Raw genomic sequence first — 26,110 nt, 5'->3', positions numbered from 1 at the left:
CTGACCTTCTAACCACTGTGGTTAGTGTCTTCAAGGAGATGCACATCTGTTTAGGTGGATAAGGAGTGCATGTACAAAGACCATACAGGCAATGTGGAGGCACCAAGGGGCAACCCTTAGTCTACATGCATTCATAAGTTTGCACAGAATCCTGTCATACAGAATTTAACTATTACAGGGAGGAATTCTTGATCATGTTGTATGAACTCTTGTCTACTGTGTAAGGCCAAACCTGTATACTCTTGAATAGATATTCCATAATAAAAAGATTGCAGTCAACTTCAGAGCAAATCAAGTCAAACTCCAATTTATGTTGGCTACATAACAGTCTAGAATAAAGTATGGTATTCTAAAGTATGTAATGAAATGAATGAATGAATAAAATCTATAGTCAAGAGTTTTATTTATCAGTCCTATGGTCTTATATGGTACATGACTTTCTAGCTAGAATATTATATTCAACTTTCTCAGATGGTTTAAGAGTCTCAGGGACAAGAGAAGCAGAAGAAAGGAGGATGATAAAACCATTTCTGGACTTTGGGTCTTTAATTAATCTCTACCCAGTCACAGATGCACTTAGAAATGTGTTGCTTATATCCAGAGGAAATAGTATCTAATAGAAATAAGTAATACAACCCTAAGAGAAAACGAATCATTTATGGGTATATTTTATTTTGCTGTTTGGAAATATTTTTTGGTTCGCACAAGAATGAGCATTAGCAAGTTTCACTCATTTAATTAATGCATTATACAGAAGAGATGGACATCAGATAATTTTTTAAATGATGGTAGAGTGAGATCTTGATTGGGAGGGATAGATTTTCCATCGAGTCCCTTAGAATCATTTGTGATATTAATAAATCAGATTGTTAAATAACTTGTCAGAAGCCAAAATAAATGGTTAAAGATGCTTTGGTGAACAGTTGGAAGCAAATTCTATTTTAAACCCTTGAAACTTGGTAAGAACCTAAAATATTCTTGCTAATTTGGAAAATACCTCTTTATTTAAAATTTCCTAAAAGGTAGCCTCTCCTCCTACTTTTATGATGGAATACTGGATGATTTTAGTCAAAAGACATAGTTATTACCATAAGAAAAAGTCCTGCATGAAAGCACATGTTGCCATTTTACTCATTATCGAAGTGCTCTTATGACTGTCAGAGAGAACAGGTAAGATGCCAGGGGAGGCTGAGAAAAAGAGATCAAAGTGTTTTTGTTTACTTTTTTGCAGTCTTGTAGTACCTACTGTTTATTATACATACTTCTTGATTCATGCTGAAATTGGAATTCACCCATTCTCTCTTTTTCCTGTCAAAGATGCAGATAGGGCACATTTCGTTGACTCCATCAATCCCTGCCCCCACACATTAGCACATGCACACGTATACCTAGCCAGTGGAAAAGAAAAAAGAGTTACTCACATTCATCCATTTTACAAAGATTTCCAGGCTGCAATGGGAGGGCTTTACCTCTCCCTGAAGGATGAATAAATAGGTAGCTTAACTGACAACCTGTTCTCAGTCAAGCTGAAGTGAAAACGAGACCAACGTCTAGCTCTACTGTTGGTACTTATGAGATCCAGTCCTGGCAACATGGAGAGGATAGTCATCTGTCTGATGGTCATCTTCTTGGGGACACTGGTCCACAAATCAAGCTCCCAAGGTCAAGATCGCCACATGATTAGAATGCGTCAACTTATAGATATTGTTGATCAGCTGAAAAATTATGTGAATGACTTGGTAAGACTATACTTGTCACAACAAAATCTAAATCATACTTTTCAATTAATATAAAAGGAGGGTTTGGCTTACAAAAATAACTCAGAACAAATTTTCTTTTGCTCTAGGACCCTGAATTTCTGCCAGCTCCAGAAGATGTAGAGGTAAGACCAATTGAATTTATTTCTGAAAATACATTTGACATAACTTTTAAAATCTAATAAGAAAGGCATTAACATGATTATATAGGAGTATACTGAATTTTAATGAACTTAGCGTTCTAATAATTGATGAAATATTTATTTATATTTTGGTTAAATTCATTGATTTACCAAAAACCAACTAAAAATGATATATTATATTCCTCATAAACTATGTTTATCTTCAAGAATCTCTAAGAGTACTCCTAAGTAGTATTGCTGAGACAGAATAACAAAACTAGAAATGAAATCTATACTCTGATCAGTTTCTGAACAATGCACAGCTAGTTACTCTTTAAGAGCCCTTGGGCATGAAAGCTTTTGAGCCCTCTTTGTTATCCTACTTAAGAAACATAGATACATACAATAGGAAGCAGAATTAACCTTTTAATAACAAACTTAAAAATGAAAGAAAGAAAGAATTAGATTACAGGGACAGCATGGAGAAATGGTGGTGTGGAAATCAAAGCTGTGCTTTAGAATATAATTCACATATACCTTGGCTTCAGTGAGTCTTGTCTTTGGCCTTCCATGAGGTCTTTTGAAAGAACCATTTTCAACAATTCATCCCATCTCTTAAGCCATTTAAATCCATTAGAGTTCCAGGAAGGACAGGCTTGGCATGTAGTTCAAGAGTGCTGTCCGCTGATCTTTTTCTCTAGCAACTTCTATGATCTGATCTTCTGGTCTGGTACCCTGAGAGTATAAATGCAATTGGGGAAATGTTTTCATTGTCACAGACCTTTAATTGCATAAATTAGAATAACTAAAAGTGCTACCAGTAATTAGGACACTACAAAGGGGGAGACTGAAGAAGGAAGATACATTGCAAAGAAAACAATTATCGTAAATGACTATGTGTAAAAGTTTAGAAAGTGAATGAGTCACAACTATTGCTTTTCTCTAAAATTCACTCTCTAGCTCTGAACCCAACCACTCTCATTTACTAGGTCCTTTTCTAATAAGCAGCATCTAAAATGAAAGTAGCACATTCAGCTTATTGGAAAGACTTTTCCAATAACTGAAAATACTTCTTAATCAATGTGCCTAATTATCAAAACATGCATTTCTAGCATCTCATGCACCTTGTTTAACTGTTATGGTTAGAATCCCTTCCAGAGTTTCCTGGCTGTAGTCTGTAACATGCAAAATAAGAAACAGGAAAGACATTCCACCTTCTAACCTGAGTTCATCCAATGGGTACTTCCTTTAGATGCGTTTTTAATGAAAGATTTTTTTTATCTTACATCATAATGAGAGGATTTTGTCTCAGTGATACAATATCTATCTGATAATCTGATCAAGCAATGCTGGCTATGATACAAGTGAGTAATAGTGTAACTTGGATCTTTAAGCTATACTAGTAGGCAAACTCAGGAAGAAAGAAATCGTTCAAGGTCACATCAGCATTATATCAAGCTAGCTTCAAAGCAGGGTCTGTAAGAGATTTTAACACCGTGAAACCCTATTTCTACTAAAAATACAAAAAATTAGCCAGGCGTGGTGGTGGGCGCTTGTAGTCCCAGCTACTCGGGAGGCTGAGGCAGGAGAATGGCGTGAACCCAGGAGGCGGAGCTTGCAGTGAGCCGAGATCGCGCCACTGCACTCCAGCCTGGACGACAGAGCCAGACTCGGTCTCAAAAAAATAAAAAAATAAAAAAAAAGTGTAATGAAAATAAAACCATCTAATGTTTTATGCATATAATAATTATCTAACATTTCTAATTGGCCTGGGCAGGCATCTTTCTTTTTCTCTTTTTCTTTCTGTCTAATCATATAACCAGTGGCTCTCAACTGGTGGTGATTTCTGTACCCCAGAAAACATTTGGCATTGGCTGGAAAAATTTCTGGTTGTCACACGTGGAGGTAGAAATGGGGGTGCTACTGGCATCTAGTAGGTAGAAGGCAGGTACTAAACATTCTAGAATGCACAAAACCGCCCTGACAACAAAGAATTAACTAGCCCCAAATATCAGTGGTATCACCATTGAGAAACCCTGATATAAACCTAGTTGTGTGTAGGACAAAGGTAATCATTTTTTTTTTTTTTTTTTTTTTTAGACGGAGTCTCGCCCTGTTGCCAGGCTGGAGTGCAGTGGCGCTATCTCAGCTCGCTGCAACCTCCCCCTCCCAGGTTGAAGCGATTCTCCTGCCTCAGCCTCCCGAGTAGCTGGGACTGTAGTCGCACGCCACCATGCCCAGCTAATTTTTGTATTTTTTAATAGAGACAGGGTTTCACCATGTTGGCCAGGATGGTCTCAATCTCTTGACCTCATGATCCACCTGCCTTAGCCCCCCAAAGTGCTGGGATGACAGGCGTGAGCCACCGTACCCAGCCAGGACAAAGGTAGCCTTGCCCAATTAGCAAGACTCCTTAGGGGGAATGGCCAGGGCTTTCTTTGCAGAAGAAAAAAAATGTAAAAATAGGCCTCAGCTGGGTGATGTGGCTCCTGCCTATAATCCCAATGCCTGTAATCCCTTTGGGAAGCCAAGGTTGGAGGATTGCTTGAGGTCAAGAGTTTGAGAACAACCTGGGCAAAATAGTGAGACATCCTGTTTCTACAAAAGAAACAAAAAAAGCCCTAAGGAGGCAAAAAGTTTCAAAAATTCAATTGCAAAACAACAAAGACAAGTGTTACTCCTGGCAAAAGGAGCACTTGACTTGTTCTTCAGCTGAAGAGGAATGGTTTGTTAATTCTTGCTTTTGACTTCACTACCACTCCTTCTAGTCTGCAAAACTAATGTAGGAGCAGAAAACTCCTCATGTTCTCACATGTTAAAGCATGAGGGAAACAAAGCCTTGCCTTTGGAGTCTGTTGTCACCAAGGCATAGCAAAGGAAAGCAATGTTTATGCTTCCAGACGGTGCTAAATATGGACTTGGGCATCCTGTAGACTCCTGAGTGATAGGGCACCTAAGGCTGCCTAAATCAAGGTTAATCTTTTCACTCTCCTCAATACATCCTTAAGGCAGTTTAGTGGAGACAGCTCTCCACTTCTTTTCCTCTTTTGAGGCGGCCTTTGATGTGCATATAAAGCCAATTCCAGCAGTTATTTATCCTGGACCACATATTGCCAGACACAGCTCTGCTGCTTGCAGAGCAAAAGAAAACAAAACACCATTGTCTGTTAACACAAGTAAACAAGGAAGGGTGGGAGAGGAAGCACAGCCCCATCAATACGGGCGTCAGTGTCCAGGTGCCATTCAAAGGCTTTCAGAAAAGATTTGCAGTTGTTTTTACAACTGAAATTGTAGTTTTACAATTTCAGTGCTTTGAGTACTGGTACTGACCATTCCTGGCAATATTATCTCAAGGGAGTTCATCTGGCTAGCAGGGCCCCTCTACTTCTTTGGAACCTAATTTTCTTTCAGCATACACATGTAAATGTTAACTCAGCAAAATGAGCCTCTGTGAGAAATGCTGGTTTTTCAGATCATCACGGATGAAGCAGTCAGTATTTTCAGTTTCAGCTGGAAAATTTACCTCTTTAAATATGAATATTATTTTTTCCAGTAAGTTAAGCCGGTTGTGGTCAAAAAGAAGAGAAAAGAAAAAACTTCAACAAACATGAACGTGTGGTTTTCAAGGAAAAAAAAGTGCTATATTGAACATTTATAAATAGTTTCTATTAAATAAGCATTTTGGCAAACATATGGAAAGGACACCACCTTGCCCTTATGAGAGGCAATCTGCCTTGATATAAGGAAACCAGATAAGCTGCTTCTCAGCTTGTGGCTATATATGCAAAGCAAACCTGATAGGTTTGTGTCTTAGAGATGCATGTTATTAATCAACATTCATATTGGGTAAGCATATGGGTTGGAAAATGCAAAGCAGGCCAGATGCTGTGTTCAGCTGATTGTCCATAAGAAGATTCAGGTACTATTGTTACTTATAGGCCTGCCTTTGTAGGGACTGGAAGGGATTGAGGCTTCTGGTTATAAAGTAGTAGCTTCCATATGCATTAGTGAAATGAAAATATAGCAACTTCAGGGGGAAAATAGCATCACATACACATGTTTGCTGAAAGAAAAAAGTAAGTTGGATACAAGTAACCTGGATATAAGCTTTTGGATCAGCATTAACATTTTTCAACAAGTCAGTATATATTTGGTTCTTCCAGTAAATTCCATTTCCTTTCCAGTTTGATTGCTAAGCTTTTGGCTTGTTAGTCATTAGTTATTTTTCCAAGTCAAGAGATAAGTGTTTGATGCTTATTTTATACACTCCTCCATTCTCTGAGACCCTATTCTTACCTTCTAAGAAATTACCTTCCCTCTCATTGGTTGGGCAAGCCTCAAACTGTCCCTCAACTGCTTGATTCAGGCAGAATCCTACCCTAACTGAGCTGGGAGTATGAAAAGGGTTTTAGAAAAGTCATGTGTGATCTATGCAAGCATATTGAATTTTAGATGTAAAATATGCTATCAGAGGTAGGTACCCATTTCCTTTCCCCAAAGGAGGGGCTTTAATTCATTTTCTTCATCTGTTAACTTCACAAATGTATGTTGACATTAACTGGCAAGACACTATGCCTGGCGCTGTACAGAATAAAATGCTGCTCAAGACATGTCATGATAGATACATTATAGAAACCGCAAACAAATGAAAAATATTCTTCATCAGACTATAACATAATTCACCCAAAGCTGCCACTAGTCACAGTGTAAGTTTTAGAGCCTCATAATTCAGCAAATGTGCTTCTAAACCGAACTAACTCTCCCTTACAAAACACAAAGGTCTTGTCCACCACCCAGATGTCAAAATGGTCCTCTGTATAGCATCAGGAATAAAGCATTGTGAAGAAGTGAGGCTCCTTTCTCTCTTATCTGTGAGGCAGGGGATTATCCCTTTTTCCCATCCCAAAGATTAAGTAGGAGGTGAAATCATACTTCACTCATCTGTTGAAATGATGTAATGCACGACATTGGAGAAGAGACAGAAATAGAGGATTGGGAAAGCTATCTTTTACTTTCTGAATAATATTTGTTAACATATATGCAAATTGTTTATCTTTCAGACAAACTGTGAGTGGTCAGCTTTTTCCTGTTTTCAGAAGGCCCAACTAAAGTCAGCCAATACAGGAAACAATGAAAGGATAATCAATTTATCAATTAAAAAGCTGAAGAGGAAATCACCTTCCACAGGTGCAGAGAGAAGACAGAAACACAGACTAGTAAGATTGTCATTTGTCATCTATCTTATTTGTACTTATAAACTATATATCTTGCATTGCATAAACACACATGCACACCTGTAGCCAGAGCTGCTGGTGTCTTCCTTACCTATGCCTTATTATACGTGGTGCATTTTTTTTTTTTTTTTTTTTTTGAGACAGAGTCTTGCTCTGTCGCCCAGGCTGGAGTGCAGTGGTGTGATCTCTGCTCACCGCAAGCTCCACCTCCTGGTTTCACGCCATTCTCCTCCCACCTCAGCCTCCCGAGTAGCTGGGACTACAGGTGCCCGCCGCAACGCCCAGCTAATTTTGTTTTTGTATTTTTAGTAGAGATGGGGTTTCACCGTGTTAGCCAGGATGGTCTCAATCTCCTGACCTCATGATCTGCCCACCTCAGCCCCCCAAAGTGCTGGGATTACAGGCATGAGCCACCGCGGCTGGCCTACACATGGTGCATTTTAAGAAGTAGGGTCACTCTTTTAAGTCCACAGACTTGAAAGTATTCAGAAACCCAATTATAATTTCCTAGTAGTCCTTGGTAGCTGGAATATGTTAATATAGCTTCTCAAGGTGAGGAAGTCATTAGGCAGAGAATCCAATTGTGATTCTGGAGTTAAGGAGTATTTCCTCTCATATGGTCACAGTATTCTTATTAACAGGAGCTAGATCCTAGCTTTCTAACAAGAAAAAGAGCCTACAAGAGACTCAGGCAAATCTTAAACTTTGCCTCCTCTCTTAAATCATATTACCATCCTGTACATTAGCAGAGTCAGTATTGAACTGAAATAGGCAGGCCTCATTACTTGGCTGGGGAATTTTAACAGTCCCTAGCTTTTTGGAGCTCTGAGATCCTCTTGTATATGCCAACTCATGAGCAAATGCAGATACTCAAGAACATGAGTAATTCAAAGATTAATCAAAGCCAGTGGGAAAACACATAAAATAAATTACTCTCAATTTTTTTTTTTTTTTTGAGACGGAGTCCCAGTCTTTCGCCCAGGCTGGAATGCAGTGGCAAGGTCTTGGCTCACTGCAGCTTCTGCCTCCCAGTTCAAGCGATTCTCCTGCCTCAGCCTCCCGAGTAGCTGGGACCACAGGTGCACACCACCACGCCTGGCTAATTTTTGTATTTTTAGTAGAGACTGGGTTTCACCATGTTGGTCAGGTTGGTCTCAAACTCCTGACCTCAAGTCATCTGCCCACCTCGGCTTCCCAAAGTGCTGGGATTACACGTGTGAGCCATCGCGCCCAGCCTCAAATTTTTTAAATTAGTTCTTTCTCCTCCAAAAAATTCCACATGTGATTCAAATGAAATCTTAATTACATTATCAAAATGATTCTTATTTCCTTTGATTGCTTGGCCTGGTGACCATGTGAAAAATGTCCCTGTAAATCTTTCCTCAGAAAGAAAGCAGCTGAACATATTTTTGGAACTCATGAAGTGATAGCTTTGGAGCTAAACTTAGAACTCTCCAGTTAAGTATGCTCATCTCATAGATGAGGAAAGTGAGATCTACCAAGGAGTTAAGTCACTAGCCCCAAGTTCCATACATAGTGTCAGAATGATAAGAATTAGACTGTATATCTACTACCTTTTAGTGAAATGCTCTCACTACAACATTGCACTGGCATTCAGATGCTAACTACCACGCAATGGCTTGGTGTTTGGTATCTAAATAGGAATAAAGACAAACAGCATAAACTAAGAAAGCTTTTTTTAAAAATGCAAGTGAGCAACACATATATGAAAAACTGTTCAATCTCCCTAGTAATTACATACATGTGAGTTAAAACAAGGAAATCTTGTTTTTTATCCAATTAAACATTTTAAACAATAACCTATAATAATAAGAATGCTCCAAGTGAAAAGAGGTAACTCTACATCAAAGCCTTAAAATTTTTTATCCCTTTTATTTAGTAATTCTACTTCTAGGAATATATCAAATAAGCAAAGATATATATGAAAAATTATTTACAGAGATGTTCTTTGGAGTAATGTAGACAAAAGTAAAAAGTTAGATATGGCTGGGTGTGGTGGCTTACGCCTGTATTCCCAGCACTTTGGGAGGCTGAGGCAGGCGGATCACTTGAGATCAGGAATTGAGGCCAGCCTGGCCAACATGGTGAAACCCTCTGTCTACTATTAGCCAGGCATAGTCGTGCGTGCCTGTAATCCCAGCTACTTGGGAGGCTGAGGCAGGATAATTGCTTGAACCCAGGAGGTGGAGGTTGCAGTGAGTGGAGATCACGCCACTGCACTCCAGCCTGGGCAACAGAGCGAGACTGTCCACAAAAAAAAAAAGAAAAGTTAGATGCAACCTATGGGTCCAAAAATAGTAATAGTTCCACTCTATGTTGGAATACAGAATAACCACTACATGTCATATTTCTGAAGACTATTTAACACTTAGGAAATGCCTGTGATATGTTAAGTGTAAAAAAAAAAAAAGCAAATCACCAACTGGTATAAATAATGTAAATGCATAATAATAATTAAAAATACCAAAAACACAGAGAGAATATACATTGAAACATTGCAGTGGAATTCCTATCTCTGGGAATGGGATTACAAGGACTTTTTCCATTGTTACTTTCCAAACAGTTTTATGTACTTCTCAAATTTTTTCAGTGAACATAATTTGTTTTTAATAAAAAAAAATTTTAAGAAGCATTTTATTAAGAAAAAAAAATTAAAGAAGACTGTTACTTTTTCATTGATTTCTAGACATGCCCTTCATGTGCTTCTTATGAGAAAAAACCACCCAAAGAATTCCTAGAAAGATTCAAATCACTTCTCCAAAAGGTATCTACCTTAAGTTTCATTTGATTTTCTGCTTTATCTTTACCTATCCAGATTTGCTTCTTAGTTACTCATGGTATACTATTTCCACAGATGATTCATCAGCATCTGTCCTCTAGAACACATGGAAGTGAAGATTCCTGAGGATCTAACTTGCAGCTGGACACTATGTTACATACTCTAATATAGTAGTGAAACTCATTTCTTTGTATTCCAAGTGGAGGAGTACAATATATTAGGGATGGGAAAAAAAACTCATAAGTGTGAAAAGTCAGGATTATTTCTCCATAATCACTATACAATAGTCTGATTTCCTATGTTATTGATTTCTATGACTTCTGAAGTTTTTACTTTATTTCACTGCTCAACTTTGACATTTCTTGGTTGAAGGAGAAGGTTAAAATTTTTAATCAAAAATATAGTTTTGACATTTATTGATTTTATATTAACCTTCAGCTTGATTACCACCAGAATGAGGTCTATTATGATCATAACTTAAAACATATATACCTTCATTCCAGCTAAAAATATAGAAGCATAGAAGCAAAACATATAAAAGCAAAATGAAAAGCTGACATTTTTATTCTTTTAAGGAAATGAAAACTGAATGTTTAAAAACTTATATCTGAATATTTTTTTAAATCTCAGAATGTCTAACATATAAATATGTACTTTATTTATGCACTGGGGGATACCAGATGGCTATAAAAGTCTTACTTCTTTATTGGGGTTTATAAAAATATTTAAATACTATAGATATGAATGTATTTATGGAATAGACTCTTAGTCAGTGGCAATAGAGTATTAAGAAGTGGATTTAATATTACCTTCCTCCAGTCCCCAGTCCCCTTATAAGCTAACATTTTAAGCTTGTGGAAATGGCAATTTAAACCTATAGAGGGACATATACCAGGTTGTCTTCTGGAACAAAACATAGTTTTAAAAGTATTGTAGCTCTCTTCTCAAACTGTTATAATGATCATATTATAAGCGAGCTAATAACTCCAAATATTTGTCTCCTTCTTTCTTCCTTCTTTTCTTCCTTCTTTTTAAAATGAAACTTCTGCTTTGACAAAATTTTAAAACATGTTTAACATTTTGGACACTTATAGTTACTATACTTTGGATAAGACAAATTCAATAACCTATATGATTTAAAAATCAGGAGACAAACCAAGAGGCCAGGACTCCTCTCCAAGTTGAAAACAGACTTTCGCATAAGCATTCCAATCTTTCAAACATGGGTGGTAAAAGCAAGCAACCTACTCTAGCTGCCATTTCATATCAACTCCAGCACAGCCTGTTTAAACATGAAGTTAAAAACTCTAGAAAAATAAAATGTTCGCTAGAATGGTATAAGCTATTTGAGAATCTCTTATTGTTAAAATAGTTGTGAGTGTGCAAGAGGATGTGGGAAGAGAAATGCTTTATGCTCTGAGAAGAAAAATTATGTGCTTAAAACAAATACAGACTTAACCTACAGTTCTAAAAGATATATTGAGAATTGTTTAATTAAATCTCAATGAAATGTTTTATCATCAGCAAGTAGACTCAGAAAAAAGAAAAAAAAACATTTTATCAGAAACAAGGTACTCTGTTTTAACATTTTAGAATATATATTACAAAGGAATTATGTGCCTGATGATGATAATATATATCTAAAATGTGCCTCAGTTTCAAATAGGCCAGCCCGGGTTGTTGTGATAAAAGGTGGAAACAGGCGCAAAGATAGTGAGAAAGATGGAATCTGTATTTCTTGTTTCTGAATTTATAGCTATTAACTCCTTTGATATTGTATTTTATATTTAAAATAATGTATTTCTTTTGGCATGTTTATTGTTAAAATTTTCTGTTCCAATTATTTCGATCAGGGTCTCTATCTTAAAAGTAAAAATAATTTACTGAGGGTTTGGCTAACAGCCTTCATTAAACAGAGTTTAAACACCCAGATAAACTCTGGTGTTTAACCAGAGTTAAACCCACCAGCACTCCAGGAAAGGCAATGCATTGGAATAAACAAGATGAAGCAGTGAGACTTGAACAGCTCCATCTTCACTGTTCTATGTTCAAGACTGCCAGTTCTTAAAAGGAATATAAAGATAACCCATAAATATAACTGTTCACCTACGGACAGTAATACAGGAGACCTGAAATTTTGTTGACTATGAAATTGTGGTCACTGTTTAAACTGTTTGGGTTTCCATTTCCTTATCTGTAGAATAAGAGTGCTGGACTCCATCTCTAACGTCTATTCTTTCTTTTTTTTAAAGCTTTAAATGTCTATGAATCTCTAAAGTTCTAGGTATTCTTACAGGAACATCTGATCATACTTCTGAGTAAAATTTTCTACTGAGTCTGATATTCAGTTGCTCAATATTATTTCAGTAACATTTGTAGCAACACTCACTGCAGGAGCAAGGGACATGTTCCAAGATAAAAAAGGAAGGAAGGAAGGAAGGGAGAGAAGGAAACATTACTATAGGTCATGAGAGTTCAGGAAAAAATAATCATAATCTTTATTATTTTAGTTCAAAGTGTCTTCTTGGGACACTTATATAAAATTGTAGCATTATTATTCTATATTATTGCTCTGTTGTATTTACATATGCATCTGAGAATTTAGCTAATATGAACTATGTAGTTTATAACTTAATAATTATTTATTATATATTTGATTTTAAATGTTCACGTTTATGGCTTCTTATTTAAGACCTGATCATATTAAATACTACCCGCTCAGTACAACCGTCTTTTGTGATTCCCTGGAAACCCTTAATTCAATAGTCTTGACTGAAAATAAAACATTATCCTTAGTCTCTGGGAGCATATAGTTTTTACATGTACGTGGTAAAGATGATCTTCTCTTCTCACCTGTTCTCACTGAAATGGATCCTGTCTCTGCCTCAAGGATACCTCCCTAATGTATGGCACATTCAAGAGGAGTTAGAGATACTTCCCAATGCCCACTGCCACCACTGCACCTATACTCTTGCACAGAATTCTCTCCTGCATTCCAGTTTATCCTATCTAGCTTTTTCTGTCCTCTTCTTACTAATGATTGTCATTTTTTGGCCACTCCTCCATGTTCATTGGGGACTGAGGATGTTCTTTCTTTCAAATCCAACGTCTGCCATCATCTGGGTGACTTCAGTGCCCATGGGGAAAATTCCACCAGCACTGCGGCATCTCAGAACCTTAGCCTCCTCAGTTCTGAGCACCTGTATCTTTTAACTCCATCCTGTGGTCTACTGCCATGACTATGTCCCAGACTTTATCACCTGGGACCCCTTTTTCTCAGAAATCTATGTAAAGATTTATATATGTAAATATAAAACAATCAGCTGCTAGTTTTTTAGCTCTCAAACTGCCCTACTTCTACTGTGTCTGTCCTGAGACTCTGAAACTAGGCCCTAACTCCTAGCCATTCTCTCAATTTATTAGTTTTCCTCCCTCCCTCACAGAACCAGCATCCCTGATCAGTCCTTTGAACTACAGGCCAAGCACCACACACCATCCCCTGCCCTCCTCACTCTTCTTGAGTAGCTGCCTGCAAACATTCTAGCTGGCTTTCTTATCCTTGGTGCCCGAATCCAGCTTCAGACATTGGCTCCAGCCCCTCACTTTTGGAGATCCTTTCAAACTCCACTTCCTGGCATTCTGGAGTCAGTTTCCCACTTCACATTCAGCTCTGAATATTCATCTGCTTTCAACATCTGCCACAGCTTTGGATAAGAGACCCCTCCATCTACTCCAGTCCCCAGTCAGCCTGGCATAGCCTCACCTGTGTGCAGGAAGGGAATTTTCATATTCACAGTCAAGCTCATTGAAAGAATAGTCTGTACAAATGTCTTGACACTCTCTCACCTCCTATCTACTAATCAGACCACTATAATCTGATTTGTACCCATCTAACACCTTTTCACTGCATCATTGGAATTGCCCTGTCTCTGGTCAGCAATGACCTCCTAATAACCAATTCACAATGTATCTAAGCCCTTAGCTTACTTGATCTTATCATGGTGTTTGCTATTCTCAACCACCCCCTCACCCCCTCCCTTTTCCTTATGACTTTGAAGGCCCCTTTTGGTCTGGCTGAGGTCTTACTCTCTGACGCAGTATCAGTTGTTGATTTCCCTTCCTGTGTCCTCTCCTTAGAAGTTGATGTTCCTGAGGATTCTGTTTCTGGTCATCTTTTCACTTTAAGCCTTCCTTCTCGATAGTCAAATGTGCTCCTGTTCTTTTAAATACCCCCTCTATGCTGTTGACTCCTAAATCTATAGCTAAAGGCTAGACCTCTCTACTAATTCCCAGGGTCATATATCCAACTGCTCCCTGGAGATGTTCTCTTTATCTCCCAGGCTCTTCATCTCAACATGCTAAAATTGATCTCTTCACTTTTCCCCACTTCCATGACCTTCTCCTTTTCAAGAGTTCCCTAAACTTAATTGAGGGGACTATATCCTCCTAGCCTCCCAGACTCTGTCTTCTCCTTTACTCACTATAACCATGATCACTAACTGGGCCTTGTTATTTCTATCTTTTAAATTCATCATTTCTTTTCTACTACCTCTGCCATCACCTTAATTCAGGCTCTCAGCTCTTGTTGCAATAGTTAAAATACCTTCCAACTGGATTTCTAGCGTTTCATCTGCTCTCTCCAATCCACCTCCACATGGCCGCTGGAGTGATATTTGGTAAAATGTAAGCATGATTACAACTTTCCCTTATTTAAAATCTTTCACTAGCTCTCCTCTAGAACAAAGCCCAGGCCTGAGGCGGGGCATGTAAGACCTTTTTTCTTATGCTGCACTCAGCTTCCAGCTTCTCTTAACCTTGGACTTCACATTCCAGCCAATCCAATCGCTTCTAGTTCCCTAGACACACTATGTTGTTTCACTCCTCTGTAACTTTGCACTGGTAGTGACCTCTCCATAGAACATTATTCCTCCATCCCCTTTTAATGCTTAGAAAACACTCAGGTTTGACCCAGCAATCCCATTACTGGGTATACACCCAAGGGAATACAAATTATTCTACTACAAAAACACATGCACGCATATGTTTATTGCAGTGCTATTTACAATAGCAAAGTCATGGAACCAACCCAAATGCCCGTCAATGATAGACTGGATAGAGAAAATGTGTTGCATATACACCATGGAATGCTATGCAGCTATAAAAAGAAATGAGATTATGTCCTTTGTAGGGACATAGATGAAGCTGGAAGCCATCATCCTCAGCAAACTAACACAGAAACAGAAAACCAAACACCGCATGTTCTCACCCATAAGTGGGAGTTGAACATTGAAAACACACGGACACAGGGAGGGGAACAACATACACCAGCGTCTGTTGGTGGGTGGGGGCTAAGGGGAGGGAACTTAGAGGATGGGTCAATAGGTGCAGCAAACTACCATGGCACACATATACCTATGTAACAAAACTGCACATTCTGCATATGTATCCTGGCACTTAAAGTAAAATTTTAAAAAAGAAAGAAAAAATATATGTATAACCTGAAAACGAAAACACTCAGGTGTCCATCAATATTCAACTTAGTCATCATTCTTCTCAAAGGATTTCCATCACCATCTTACTGTATTTCTGTGACAGTGTTGACCCCTTCCCACTTTCAGAACTTGAGCATACTTTGATTATTAGACTTAATATAGTAAATGCAGATTTATTGATTTTTATGTCAGTGTCTCTTTCCAGAGAAATGGAAAGAGAAATTACTGTATATGAGGGAAGCACAGTGCCTCATACACAGTAAATAACATACAGTAGAAAACAAATGCTTGCAAAATTAAATTGAACTAAACACAAAACACATGATTTATTCATTGATGTCTTTCTTGACAACTCCCTCTTACATGCTGAATCTAATTCTCACCAAAGCCAGTCAATTCTCTTTTCAAAATATCTCTAAAATCCACTCTCACCACCTCCAGTTTCTACTTTGTTGGTGCCAGCATAATCTCTCACTCAGACGATTGTAATATCTTCTGTATTAGTCTGTTCTCACATTGCTTTAAAGAAATGCCCGAGACTGGGTAATTTATAAGAAAAGAGGTTTAATTGGCTCACGGCTCCACAGGCTGTATAAGCATGGCTGCATTTGCCTCTGGGGAGGCTTCAGGGAGCTTTTACTTGTGGAAGGCAAAGCCAAAGCAGGCATCTTCACATGGCTGGAGCAGGAGGAGGGGCCAGAGGGACGCGCTACGCACTTTCAAACAACCAGATCTTGTGAGAACTCTATCACAGTACCAAGGGTGGATGATGCTAAATCATTCATTAGAATTCTGCCCCCATGATCCAGTCACCTCCCACTAGGCCCCACTCCCAAATGGGGATTAAAATGCAACATGAGATTTGGCGGGGACACAGATTCAAACCAGGTCACCTTCCCAAATAGTTTTCCTGCTTTTGTCCTTGCCCCTCACCAAAATCTATCTGCAACAAAACAATTTGAATGGTCCCTTTAAAAACCAATCAGAGTATGCCACTTCTCAGCTCAAAATCTTCCAACACTTCCCATATAATTCAGAGTAAAACCCGAGTCCTACAAGGACTACTTGTTTGTATGTCTTCCACCTCCAGCCTCTCTAACCTTGTTTTCACTCTTTTTACTCAACTCTAGCCACATTGGCATTCTTTCTGTTCTCCAGCATTCCAGGAACATTCTCTCCTAAGGCATTTGCACTTTTTATTCCCTCTGTTTGGATGCTCTCCTGCCAAATCTCCATGTGTCCCATTCCCTCACCTCCTTTATGACTTTACTCAAATGTCATCTTCTCTACTAGGTCTTGCCTCACTACCACCCTACTTTAAATTGCCCAAACACCTCTGCTTTATTTTTCTTCATAGCACTTACCACCCTGGACACATATATTTTAAACATTTATGTGTTTATAGTCTCTGTCCTCCACTAGAATATAAGTTCCATGTGGACAGGAATTTTTGTCTTTTTTATTCACTGCTGTATATCTGGCTATTAGAACAATGTCCTGAACATTGAAAAAACTCATTAAATATTTGTAGAAAGAATTGGTGGGTTCTGCAATGAAGGTCTCTCACAGGGTTTTCATTCCTAACACACAGTTTGCCTTCTATTTATTATGCAATTTGTGTGCTATTTTTTCCCTTATAACTTCTTCCTATTCTCTATCTTGTATCTTCTGAAAATATTCCCCTATTCTCTTATCAGATGTAACCACACCTCTTCTTTATTTTTGAACCTGGCCTTCAGCAATATGAAGCTTGAAAGATAAAAATGGAAACATTCTTCTACTTATCATTAAAATTCTAGCAAAAATATTTTTCTAAAGAAAGCTTCTGGGTTTATATTGTCTAGAATTCTTCTGACAAATAAAATATCTTGATGTTTTCCAATCATACAACTAACACTCTTCCATATTATATCTCCTCCCCCTTTACAAAAATAGAAAATTTGAAGCATCTATATGTTCATTTATGAGTCTCTAAAGGGGTTAATTTCTACTTTCTCTCAAAATGAAATATTGTGGAACAATCATACAATGGAATTGAACACAGCAATAAGTTGAGAGAGAGTATAAGTGGGTGCTTCTGGGGTACTAGTAATGTATTTCTTGATCTAGAAGATGGTATTTGTTGAGTTGTATACTTATGATTAATACCATTTTTTCTCTATGTATGTTATAATTCAATAAAAAATTGAAAATAAATGATGGAAAAGTGTTTTTTTTAAAGTTCTATCTGATAAATGGCACACAGCAGAAGTTGGAGAAGGCTATGGAGAGGGAAAACAATTGGCTAGGTGATAACCGGGAAGAGAGTGAGTAAAAACCCAGTAGTTGCCACAGGATTCTAGGTTGTGGTACTTCAGTCAACAAAAATAATTTTAAGATTCTTTTAAAACTAGCTCTGGTCATGTCACCATCTTCCTGGTGAGAGATAGCTGAGAAGTGATCAATTTGCGGAGGAAAGGGTTTTTTTTGTGTTTTTGTGTGTGTATATGTATACGTGTTTTTCCCCTATAATCTTTTTTTTTTCTTGAGACATGGTCTTGCTCCATCACCTAGGCTGGAGTACAATGATGTGATCTCAGCTCACTGCAGCCTACACCTCCCGAGTTCAAGTGATTCTCCTGTCTCGGTCTCCCAAGAAGCTGGGACTACAGGTGAGTGCCACCATGTGGAGCTAATTTTTGTATTTTCAGTAGAGATGGGGTTTCACCATGTTGCCTAGTACGGTCTTGAACTGCTGGGCTCAACTGATCCGCCCACCTCAGCCTCTCAAGTGCTGGGATTACAGGCGTAAGCTACCACGTCTGGCTCCTTATAATCGTAATTCAAGTAATTTCCCCTAAAATAATTTACAAAAGAAAAATAATAACCTGAGAGAGAGAGAGAGAACAATAAGTGTCCTAGGTCAACTTCCTCACACATCATAGGTAAGTAGACGGTGAGTCAAGGATTCGGGTGCCTGTGATTTATGAAGGAGACACTCCCAGATAAATCAGTAACTGAGTGAGAAAAGCAGGATAGGGAAGGGGAAAGCCAAGCCAGGGCGTGATTTTTTAGGTGACTCCCCAGATTCAGCCTGATCCTGTGGGATCCTCAGAGCATAAATTACCCTGCGGAGTTGTCAGCTGTGCTTGGAGGCAAAGGGGCTGGGCTTTTTGTCCTCCCACACTAGCCACTCACCAAGCTTCAGAATTCCGATGAGGCTGCTCCAGTGCACACCAATTGCATACTAAAGTGAAGGCAGTCCTCTGAGTGTCCCAAACACAAGCTGGTATCAAAGCATGCAGAAGATTGGGGGATGGGCATACAGAGCTGATAAAAAGAATCCAAGAAGATCTGGGCAGGCGGAGTGCTTTTTTTTCTTTAAAAAGTTTATTTTTAAAATAAGAGGGTTTAAGGTAAAGATTAATTATATTGTCATAATAGAGTGAGTTTCAGGAAAGTTAGGATATATTTGTTCATGTAAAATTATGTGTAATTACATATATTTATTATATATTTTATATAGATTATTTCTTTTTTTGGTCACAATTTGTCTTTAAGCCCATTTAACCTAAAGGAGTCCAGTTTATGGAGATGAATATACTTGCAGCATGAAGCGTGAGTGCTCAAGTGAGAGAATATGACCCTACTGATGTGCACCCTAAATCCTACATACCAAGAGGACCTGCTACTTCCTCCTGACCAACCAACTTCTACCCCAGGGCAGCCATCACTTCCATGCCACAAACTGAATAAATTCTCCCAGATAGGGATATTTATATTAATGCAGGATTTTTGCTCCTTAGCTCAGCTAGGTCTCGTTTCTTTTCTCACAACCAGGAAAAATTAGGTACACCGAGCCAAGAGAGTGAGCAGAGTAGGATTTACTAAGCAAAAGGAAAACTCTCAGCAAAGAGAGGGGTCCTGAGAGCTGGTTGCCTCCTTCACAGTTAAACACCCCAGCTTAAGGCATGAATTCCTGGAGGCTCTAGCCCATCCTTTCAGTGTGCATTTGGGCCCTTAAATTGAGCCATTCCATATTGATTTGTTTCCCTTACTGTACTTGTGCTAAGGAATGGACTTTTCCACTGCGGGCATGTTTAGGCAAGCTCCCTTATCTGCACAAAACATCTGGTATAAACACTTGTAGGACGGGTCAGAGATTCTAGGGGACCCTTCCCTTACTGTCTGCCTAAAGCAGGCTGGCTAACCCCTTTCGATATTATTGGAACATAGGGGAGTTGACAGTTTCTAAGCTTCTAGTAAGCCTCTCCCTTTCTTGTTTGAACCAGTGAGAACCAAACATTTCTTGGAGGGTCCCTTTGGGAGAAACTCCATTGAGAATAGAATTAAAATATTTACACCGGCTGATTAACAAAACCCATCCTGAAGGGAGAAGAGAGTTTGGAGCTGCTCACACTGAAGAAGGTAGACAAGGAAAGGGTGCGGCCAAGATGGAAACAGAATCATTGACAAAATGGCATGTGGGAAAACGCTTCACATTGCTTTCCCAAAACTTTTCCAATATATTGAGTCCCCAGTGAGGAGAGACCTAAGTGGCATTATAGTTTGAAGTAAAAGTGTCATGTTACAACTTTTGTTCTAAAGTTATTACTGATGGATCAAAATCTGTTAAATGACTTAAGTTGTGACCATGAGCAATATATGTATCGTGTGTCACAGGGAACATTTTCTATTTGCCTCTCTTATTGTCACTTTTTCATTTCCCAACAACAGAAGCTGTCACTAGGTAAAGAAGAGGACATGCTGCCACCTATTGAAACAACATAAATACGTACAGACACCCAGTTCTAAAAACATCAGGACCTTGTCACCCCGTACCTGGCGAAAAGCAAACAGTATAAATTCTAAAAAAAATCCTCAACTTTTTCTGTCCTGGAGTTTATGAAGATTTCCACTACCTAAATCAGTTCTAAAAGGAGCTCGGGGCCAGGAAAATCATTTCTTCTTGGACCCACAGAACTTAGGACCCACAGAACTTAGTGTGAAGAAGAACAGGACTGTTTGAAACATGCTGTGATATACCTCTCGGGGTGGACCTGCTCACACAGAAACAGCAGAGAAGGGAGCTCGCAGGATCCTGAAACTGGCAGAATGCCTGGTCACTGGCTCTTGGTAAAGTGACCTTAATCTAGTTGGGGTTCTCTTTAGTACTTTAACCAGGAAATTGTTATGCTTTATCCTTCATTTGTGAAGAAGCCGGAAACATGCTGCAGATTTCCTCATCTCTGAAATAGCTGTAATAGTTCAGCCTTTCTAAGATCATAGAATGTTCACAAAGATAAAATGGAATAAGGCATGGGAAAATGTCTTATAAAGTGTTTATACATTCAACAATGTAGAAGCTGGTTTTCAGACTTATTTTGCCTGTAGTGACAATAGCTTGTGCTGAATTCTCACCTCATCCCACTTAGGGAATTTCTTTCATAACAAATAGCCCAGGTGAGAACGTCCTTTCCGCAACTTTGGCCTCATTGAATTGTATTTTAATACATAATTTCTTAATAAATGAAGAAATCATTTTAAAAAATGTTCCTAGTGTTTGCCACAGAAGAAAGATTAGAGGTTGCAGCATTTTAATTAAACACATAAATTAAATCTTCTTTTACAGCTGCCTTTGATCATACTTCCTTCTTCCAAAAGTTTATCATTATTTTCTGTGTAATATAGGTTTCCTCAATATAGTCTCAGTGTTTTAACTATTTCTGCGTTATTAGTGTCTTTTATCTCTTGCTTCTGCTCACTTCTAGTCTAGCCTCTGTTGCCTCTATATTTAATGTTGTAACTTCTTTTTCTCTGTTGAAAAGCAACAAAAAACCAAAACCCTTTGTTTTTGTCTGCCTAACGTCTATCCTCCTTCTTCCATTATCAAAACCCCCCTTTTTCTTTGCAAATCCCTCATAGCTGAACTATCAGTCTATGTGGTCAACTGGGGTTGGTCTCACTTCATCCCCAGCTCCAGGTGTGAGTACATAACACAAGGTAGAGCAATGGGAAGACTTTCTGTGCCATTTCTTGTAATTATTTAGAGAAAGACATATTCTTTTCTTACTGGGGTTGCTAAGCTGATGAGATTTGGGCTAGAGTACCAGTGGCCATCTTTATCATTCTTTGGGGAATGCTTTCTGGGTCCAGACAAAAGCCGAGTAAGAGAAAGGGAGATAGATTGTGCCTGAAGGTTCACCACTAACCTAATTATGTGAGCCCCCAAAAATCCCCTTTTATATTTAAGCCAGTTTCAATTGTATTTCTGTCACTTACAATTGAAGAGTGCTGAATTCATAGACTCCTCAATTCCACACTTTAAATTATCTTCCACACAACTTTTATAAAAGAATGATGCTATTCAGATCCTCATCAAACCCCTAGTTAAATGAAATTAAGGTGTAAACCCCTTCTAGGAGTATCCTCTCTGGCTAACCAACTGTAGAAAACAAGAATGTGGAATCCCCTTCCCACTCATTGTAAAATGAGCCCAGTCAGTTTATGAAGCCTACCAGTCAACTTAGAGCATTAGGTCTTAGCAGCAGTAGGCTGGCCTCTTGCAGGTTACAGAGCCAGATATTGAGTCTACTCCCTGAAAACATGCTTTGTAGTGAAGCTACATCACCATGAAAACGGCAGAAAAGTCCCTAATCATGTAGAAGAGTCACACTGAGTAAAACATTCTGAGATACCACAGTTGTTTGTACTGTTTATGTTCCTTTGACAACCAGAAAACATCACTTTGTCAAGCACAGATTGGTACCATATTAAAACATGCAGAATTTGGTGTAATGTCCTCTATTTTTTCTGGTCTGGAATCTACTGCAGAAAATAGATCTTGCTGGAAAGTGTTTAGAGTCTAGTGTGGGAGACATACAATTAAAATTCATAATTATAGCAAAGTGTGGCACATTCTGTGATAGGTGAATGTTCACTACTATGGGTACCTAGGTGCGGTGGTGGATGCCTGTAGTCCCAGGTACTCAGGAGGCTAAGACTGGAGGATTGCTTGAGCCCAGGAGTTCAAATTCAGCCTGGGCAACATAGTGAGAACTATCTCTAAAAGAAATACTATGGGAAAGCTCTGATTCTGGTAATGGTTATGTAGTTTAGACCAACTATCCCACAGATAACAACGATAAGCCTCAAATAAAATATGAAAAGCCACTATTTCACCAAAAACAGTGAAAAGCAGGGAAAAAGTGAAGAGAGTTTGACTACTGAAAGAAGAAAATCATAATGATTGAGAGCTACATTTACATGACTTTTGCCTTGAGGGCTCTCTCCAATCCATGAGATGTAGGGAAACCAGAACTCAAGCAGAAGCCTTCAGTGTATTGATATCTGGGATCAGAGAACACAGTTTGGGGTGGCAGAGTAGCTGGGAATTGAGGGAGAAAGTTGAAGTAGGGAGCTTCCAAACCTGCCCATAAACTGCTTCAAATCCTTGAACAGTTCCTGAACTGTGCATGGACAGGAGAGACTTCGGAGCCCAATGGACAGCACTATCTGAAAGGTTCAGCAGAGATTTCAGCTGGGGTTCACTTCAGTGTAGACAGAGTTGGCATATAGTTCCCATTAAGTTAGAGAGACTTGGTAAACACCTTGGGCTTTCCATCGAAACCCCACAGAGGCTAGTCCTTAGCAGTCAAGATATAGGAATTAATCCTAAGACTAAAAGCAAAACAAAAACAAACATATCCTAACAAAAATGTGAAATCATGCCTCCACAAATTCAAGTGATGAGCCAGTAATTTAAATGCCTACTACAACAAATAGCATCATCTCTAGAGAAAGATAACAGATTGTAGTCTCTATAATGTATCATGCATAATATCAGTATACAAAAAATGATAGGCACACAAAGAAATAGGAAAATATGAGTATAGAAATCTCTTAAGAGAAACATACCCCAGGATAATCCAAAGATTGGCACTGGAAGATAGTAACTTTAAAGCAACTATTATAAATGTGCTCAAGAGCTTAAAGGAAAAATGGTTATAGTGAGTGAATAGATGAGAGTCTTAGGAGACACAGAAATTATAAAAGCAGTGGTAATATAAAACCAAGGAGTATAATATCAGAAGTGAAAAAAACCACTGGATGGACTTAATTGGTTGACTATAGCAGAATAAAGGGTCAGTGGACTTGTACACATATATTTGAACATTCCCATTTGAAGAACACAGAGAACGAAAGTTGAAGAGTGGTTAGAACCTTAGGGACATAGAATAATATCAATTGGTCTAAAATGTGAAATTGGAGTCCCAGAGGGAAACAAGGGAGATAATGAAGCAGAAAAAAATCTATAAAAATGGTGGCCAAAAATTTTCCAAACTGGGTAAAAAACATTAATGTGTAGAACTAAGCACCTTAGAGGATCTCAAGCAGCGTAATTGCAAAGAAGACGATGCCTACCATAGTTAAACTGGTAAAACCAATGGGAAAGGGAAAAAAATTTAAAGCATCCAGAAGAGAAAAAAAGATGCATTATTTATAGGAAAAAGATGACAAGAATGATATCTGACTTCTCATCAGAAACAAAGACAGAAGAAAATGAAAAAACTGATAAAACAAATTTGAGGAGATATTAATAAAAAATTTGAAAACGTGACAATGAAAAAACATCCTTAGCATTCCTTAAAGAAACTAAACCCCAAATTCTATACTCAGTAAAAATATCCTTCAAAAATTTGGCAAAATACATGTATTTTCAAAAAAAGTTTTAAAAGCAAATAGATTTCATACAAAAACTATTAAAGGAAGTTCTTCAAGCTAAAGGAAATAATAGCAGATAGAAATTTGTCTATGGCCATATCACCCTGAACATGCCCAGTGGTATCTGATCTCAGAAGAAGTTCAGAAATACAGGAAAAAATAAAGACTACTAGAAAAAGTAGATATATGGGTAAATATTAAACGCCATCATTTTTCTTCTCTTAATTTCCTTCAAAGATAAGTAACTGTTTAATGCCAAAAATTAAAATTATAACATCTTCTTGTGGTGATTATAAAAGAGCTATAACAACAGCACACAAGATAGAGTAGTGGTAAATTAAATTACATTGTTTAGGATTCTTAAATTTAATATGAAGTGGTACAAATTACACAGACTATGATGAATTAAAAATTTATATCATAATCCTAGTAGTAGCTCAAAAGGATTAAAAAAGCAATACCAGGATGGGCATGGTGGCTCACACCTATAATCCCAGCACTATGGGAGGCTGAGGCAGGTGGATCGCTTGAGGTCAGGAGTTCAAGAGCAGCCTGGCCAACATGGTGAAACCCCGTCTCTACTAAAAGTACAAAAATTAGCTGGGCATGGTGGCGGGTGCCTGTAATCCCAGCTACTCAGGAGGCTGAGGCAAGAGAATCTCTTGAACCCAGGAGGCGGAGGTTGCAGTGAGATGGGATCGTGCCACTGCACTCCAGCCTGGGTGACAGAGCAAGACTCCATCTCAACAAACAAACAAACCAAACAAACAAACAAACAAATGGAGGGAATACTTAAATATGAGGAAAATTAAAATATAACAATAAAGATATTTAATTAACCCAAAGAAGGCAGGAAAGGAGAAACACAAGAAGAAAAAGCAGATGGGATAAAGAGAAAACACACAGGAAAATGATAGACTTCAATCCAACCATATAACTACTTGTATTAAATGAAAATGGACTAAACACTATTAAAAAGCAGAAACAGACTTTGTAAAAATACAAAACACAGCTATATGCTTTCTACAAGAGACACACTTTAAATGTAAAATCATAGGTAGGTTTAAAGGAACAGAAAAAGATATGTGATAAAAGCATTATTAGAAGGTGTGTTCTAATATTAATATCAGATAAAACAGACTTCAAATCAAGAAGTACTACCAGTGAAAGAGATGAACATTGAATATTTCATAATGATAAATGAATCATTTCATCAGGAATACATTACAATTATAAGTTTGTATGCATCTAACACAGAGCTCAAAATACATGAAGCAAATACTGAAAAAAACTAAAGGAACAAATAACCAAATCCACAGTTATAATTGACACTTTTTAACACACCTCCCTCAGTAATCTATAGACCAACTAGACAAAAAAAATCACCGACTATACAGAATATTTGAATATCACTGTTGATATGGTTCAGATGTTTGCCCCTCCAAATCTCATGTTGAAATATGGTTCCCAATGTTGGAGGTGGGTCCTGGTGGAGATGACTGGCTCATGGAAGCAGATCCTTCATGAATGGTTTAGCACCATCCCCTTGGTGATAAATGAGTTCCTGCTCAGTTAGTTCACATGATATCTGGTTGTTTAAAAATGTGTTGCACCTCTCACCTTGCTCTCTTGCTTCCTCTCTCGCCATGTGACATGGCTACTCCCACTTCGCCTTCTGCCATGCTTGTAAGCTTCCTGAGGCCCTCACCAGAGGCAAATGCCAGCACTGTACAGCCTGTAGAATTGTAAGTCAATTAAACCTCTTTTCTTTATAAATGACCCAGCTTCAGGTATTTCTTTATAGTGACACAGGAATGGACTAATACAACTATCAAACAACTCACTCTAACTACTATTTACAGAACACTAACAACAACTTCAATGTACACATTCTTTATAATTGCACATAGAACATTCAAGAATATGACCAGCAAGACAGGTCATAGTCTCAGCCTTAAAATAAAACTCAATAAATTTCAAAATCTCAAAGTATGTGTCTTAT

General features: G+C 38.2%; 1 protein-coding gene across 1 annotated transcript; it reads left to right on the top strand.

Moving 5' to 3' along the window:
- Positions 1-1,516: 1,516 nt before the first annotated feature.
- IL21 (interleukin 21) lies at positions 1,517-12,637 on the top strand. The gene is made up of 5 exons (XM_010362510.2): positions 1,517-1,739; positions 1,847-1,882; positions 6,940-7,095; positions 9,821-9,898; positions 9,989-12,637. The coding sequence occupies exons 1-5, from the start codon at positions 1,572-1,574 to the stop codon at positions 10,037-10,039; spliced, it is 489 nt and encodes a 162-aa protein (XP_010360812.1). The 5' UTR covers positions 1,517-1,571; the 3' UTR covers positions 10,040-12,637.
- The last annotated feature ends 13,473 nt before the right edge of the window (positions 12,638-26,110 follow it).

Source organism: Rhinopithecus roxellana, chromosome 2 (assembly GCF_007565055.1).
Source record: "Rhinopithecus roxellana isolate Shanxi Qingling chromosome 2, ASM756505v1, whole genome shotgun sequence".
In the NCBI taxonomy this organism is placed as follows: domain Eukaryota; kingdom Metazoa; phylum Chordata; class Mammalia; order Primates; family Cercopithecidae; genus Rhinopithecus; species Rhinopithecus roxellana.
This window is presented reverse-complemented; position numbering and strand designations above follow the sequence as displayed.

Excerpts from the sequence above, each read along its gene's own strand:
- IL21 (XM_010362510.2), top strand. The coding sequence starts at position 1,572 with ATGAGATCCAGTCCTGGCAACATGGAGAGGATAGTCATCTGTCTGATG. Across the intron at positions 1,883-6,939 it reads CAGCTCCAGAAGATGTAGAG|ACAAACTGTGAGTGGTCAGC; the intron begins GTAAGACCAATT and ends TTTATCTTTCAG. Across the intron at positions 9,899-9,988 it reads TCAAATCACTTCTCCAAAAG|ATGATTCATCAGCATCTGTC; the intron begins GTATCTACCTTA and ends CTATTTCCACAG.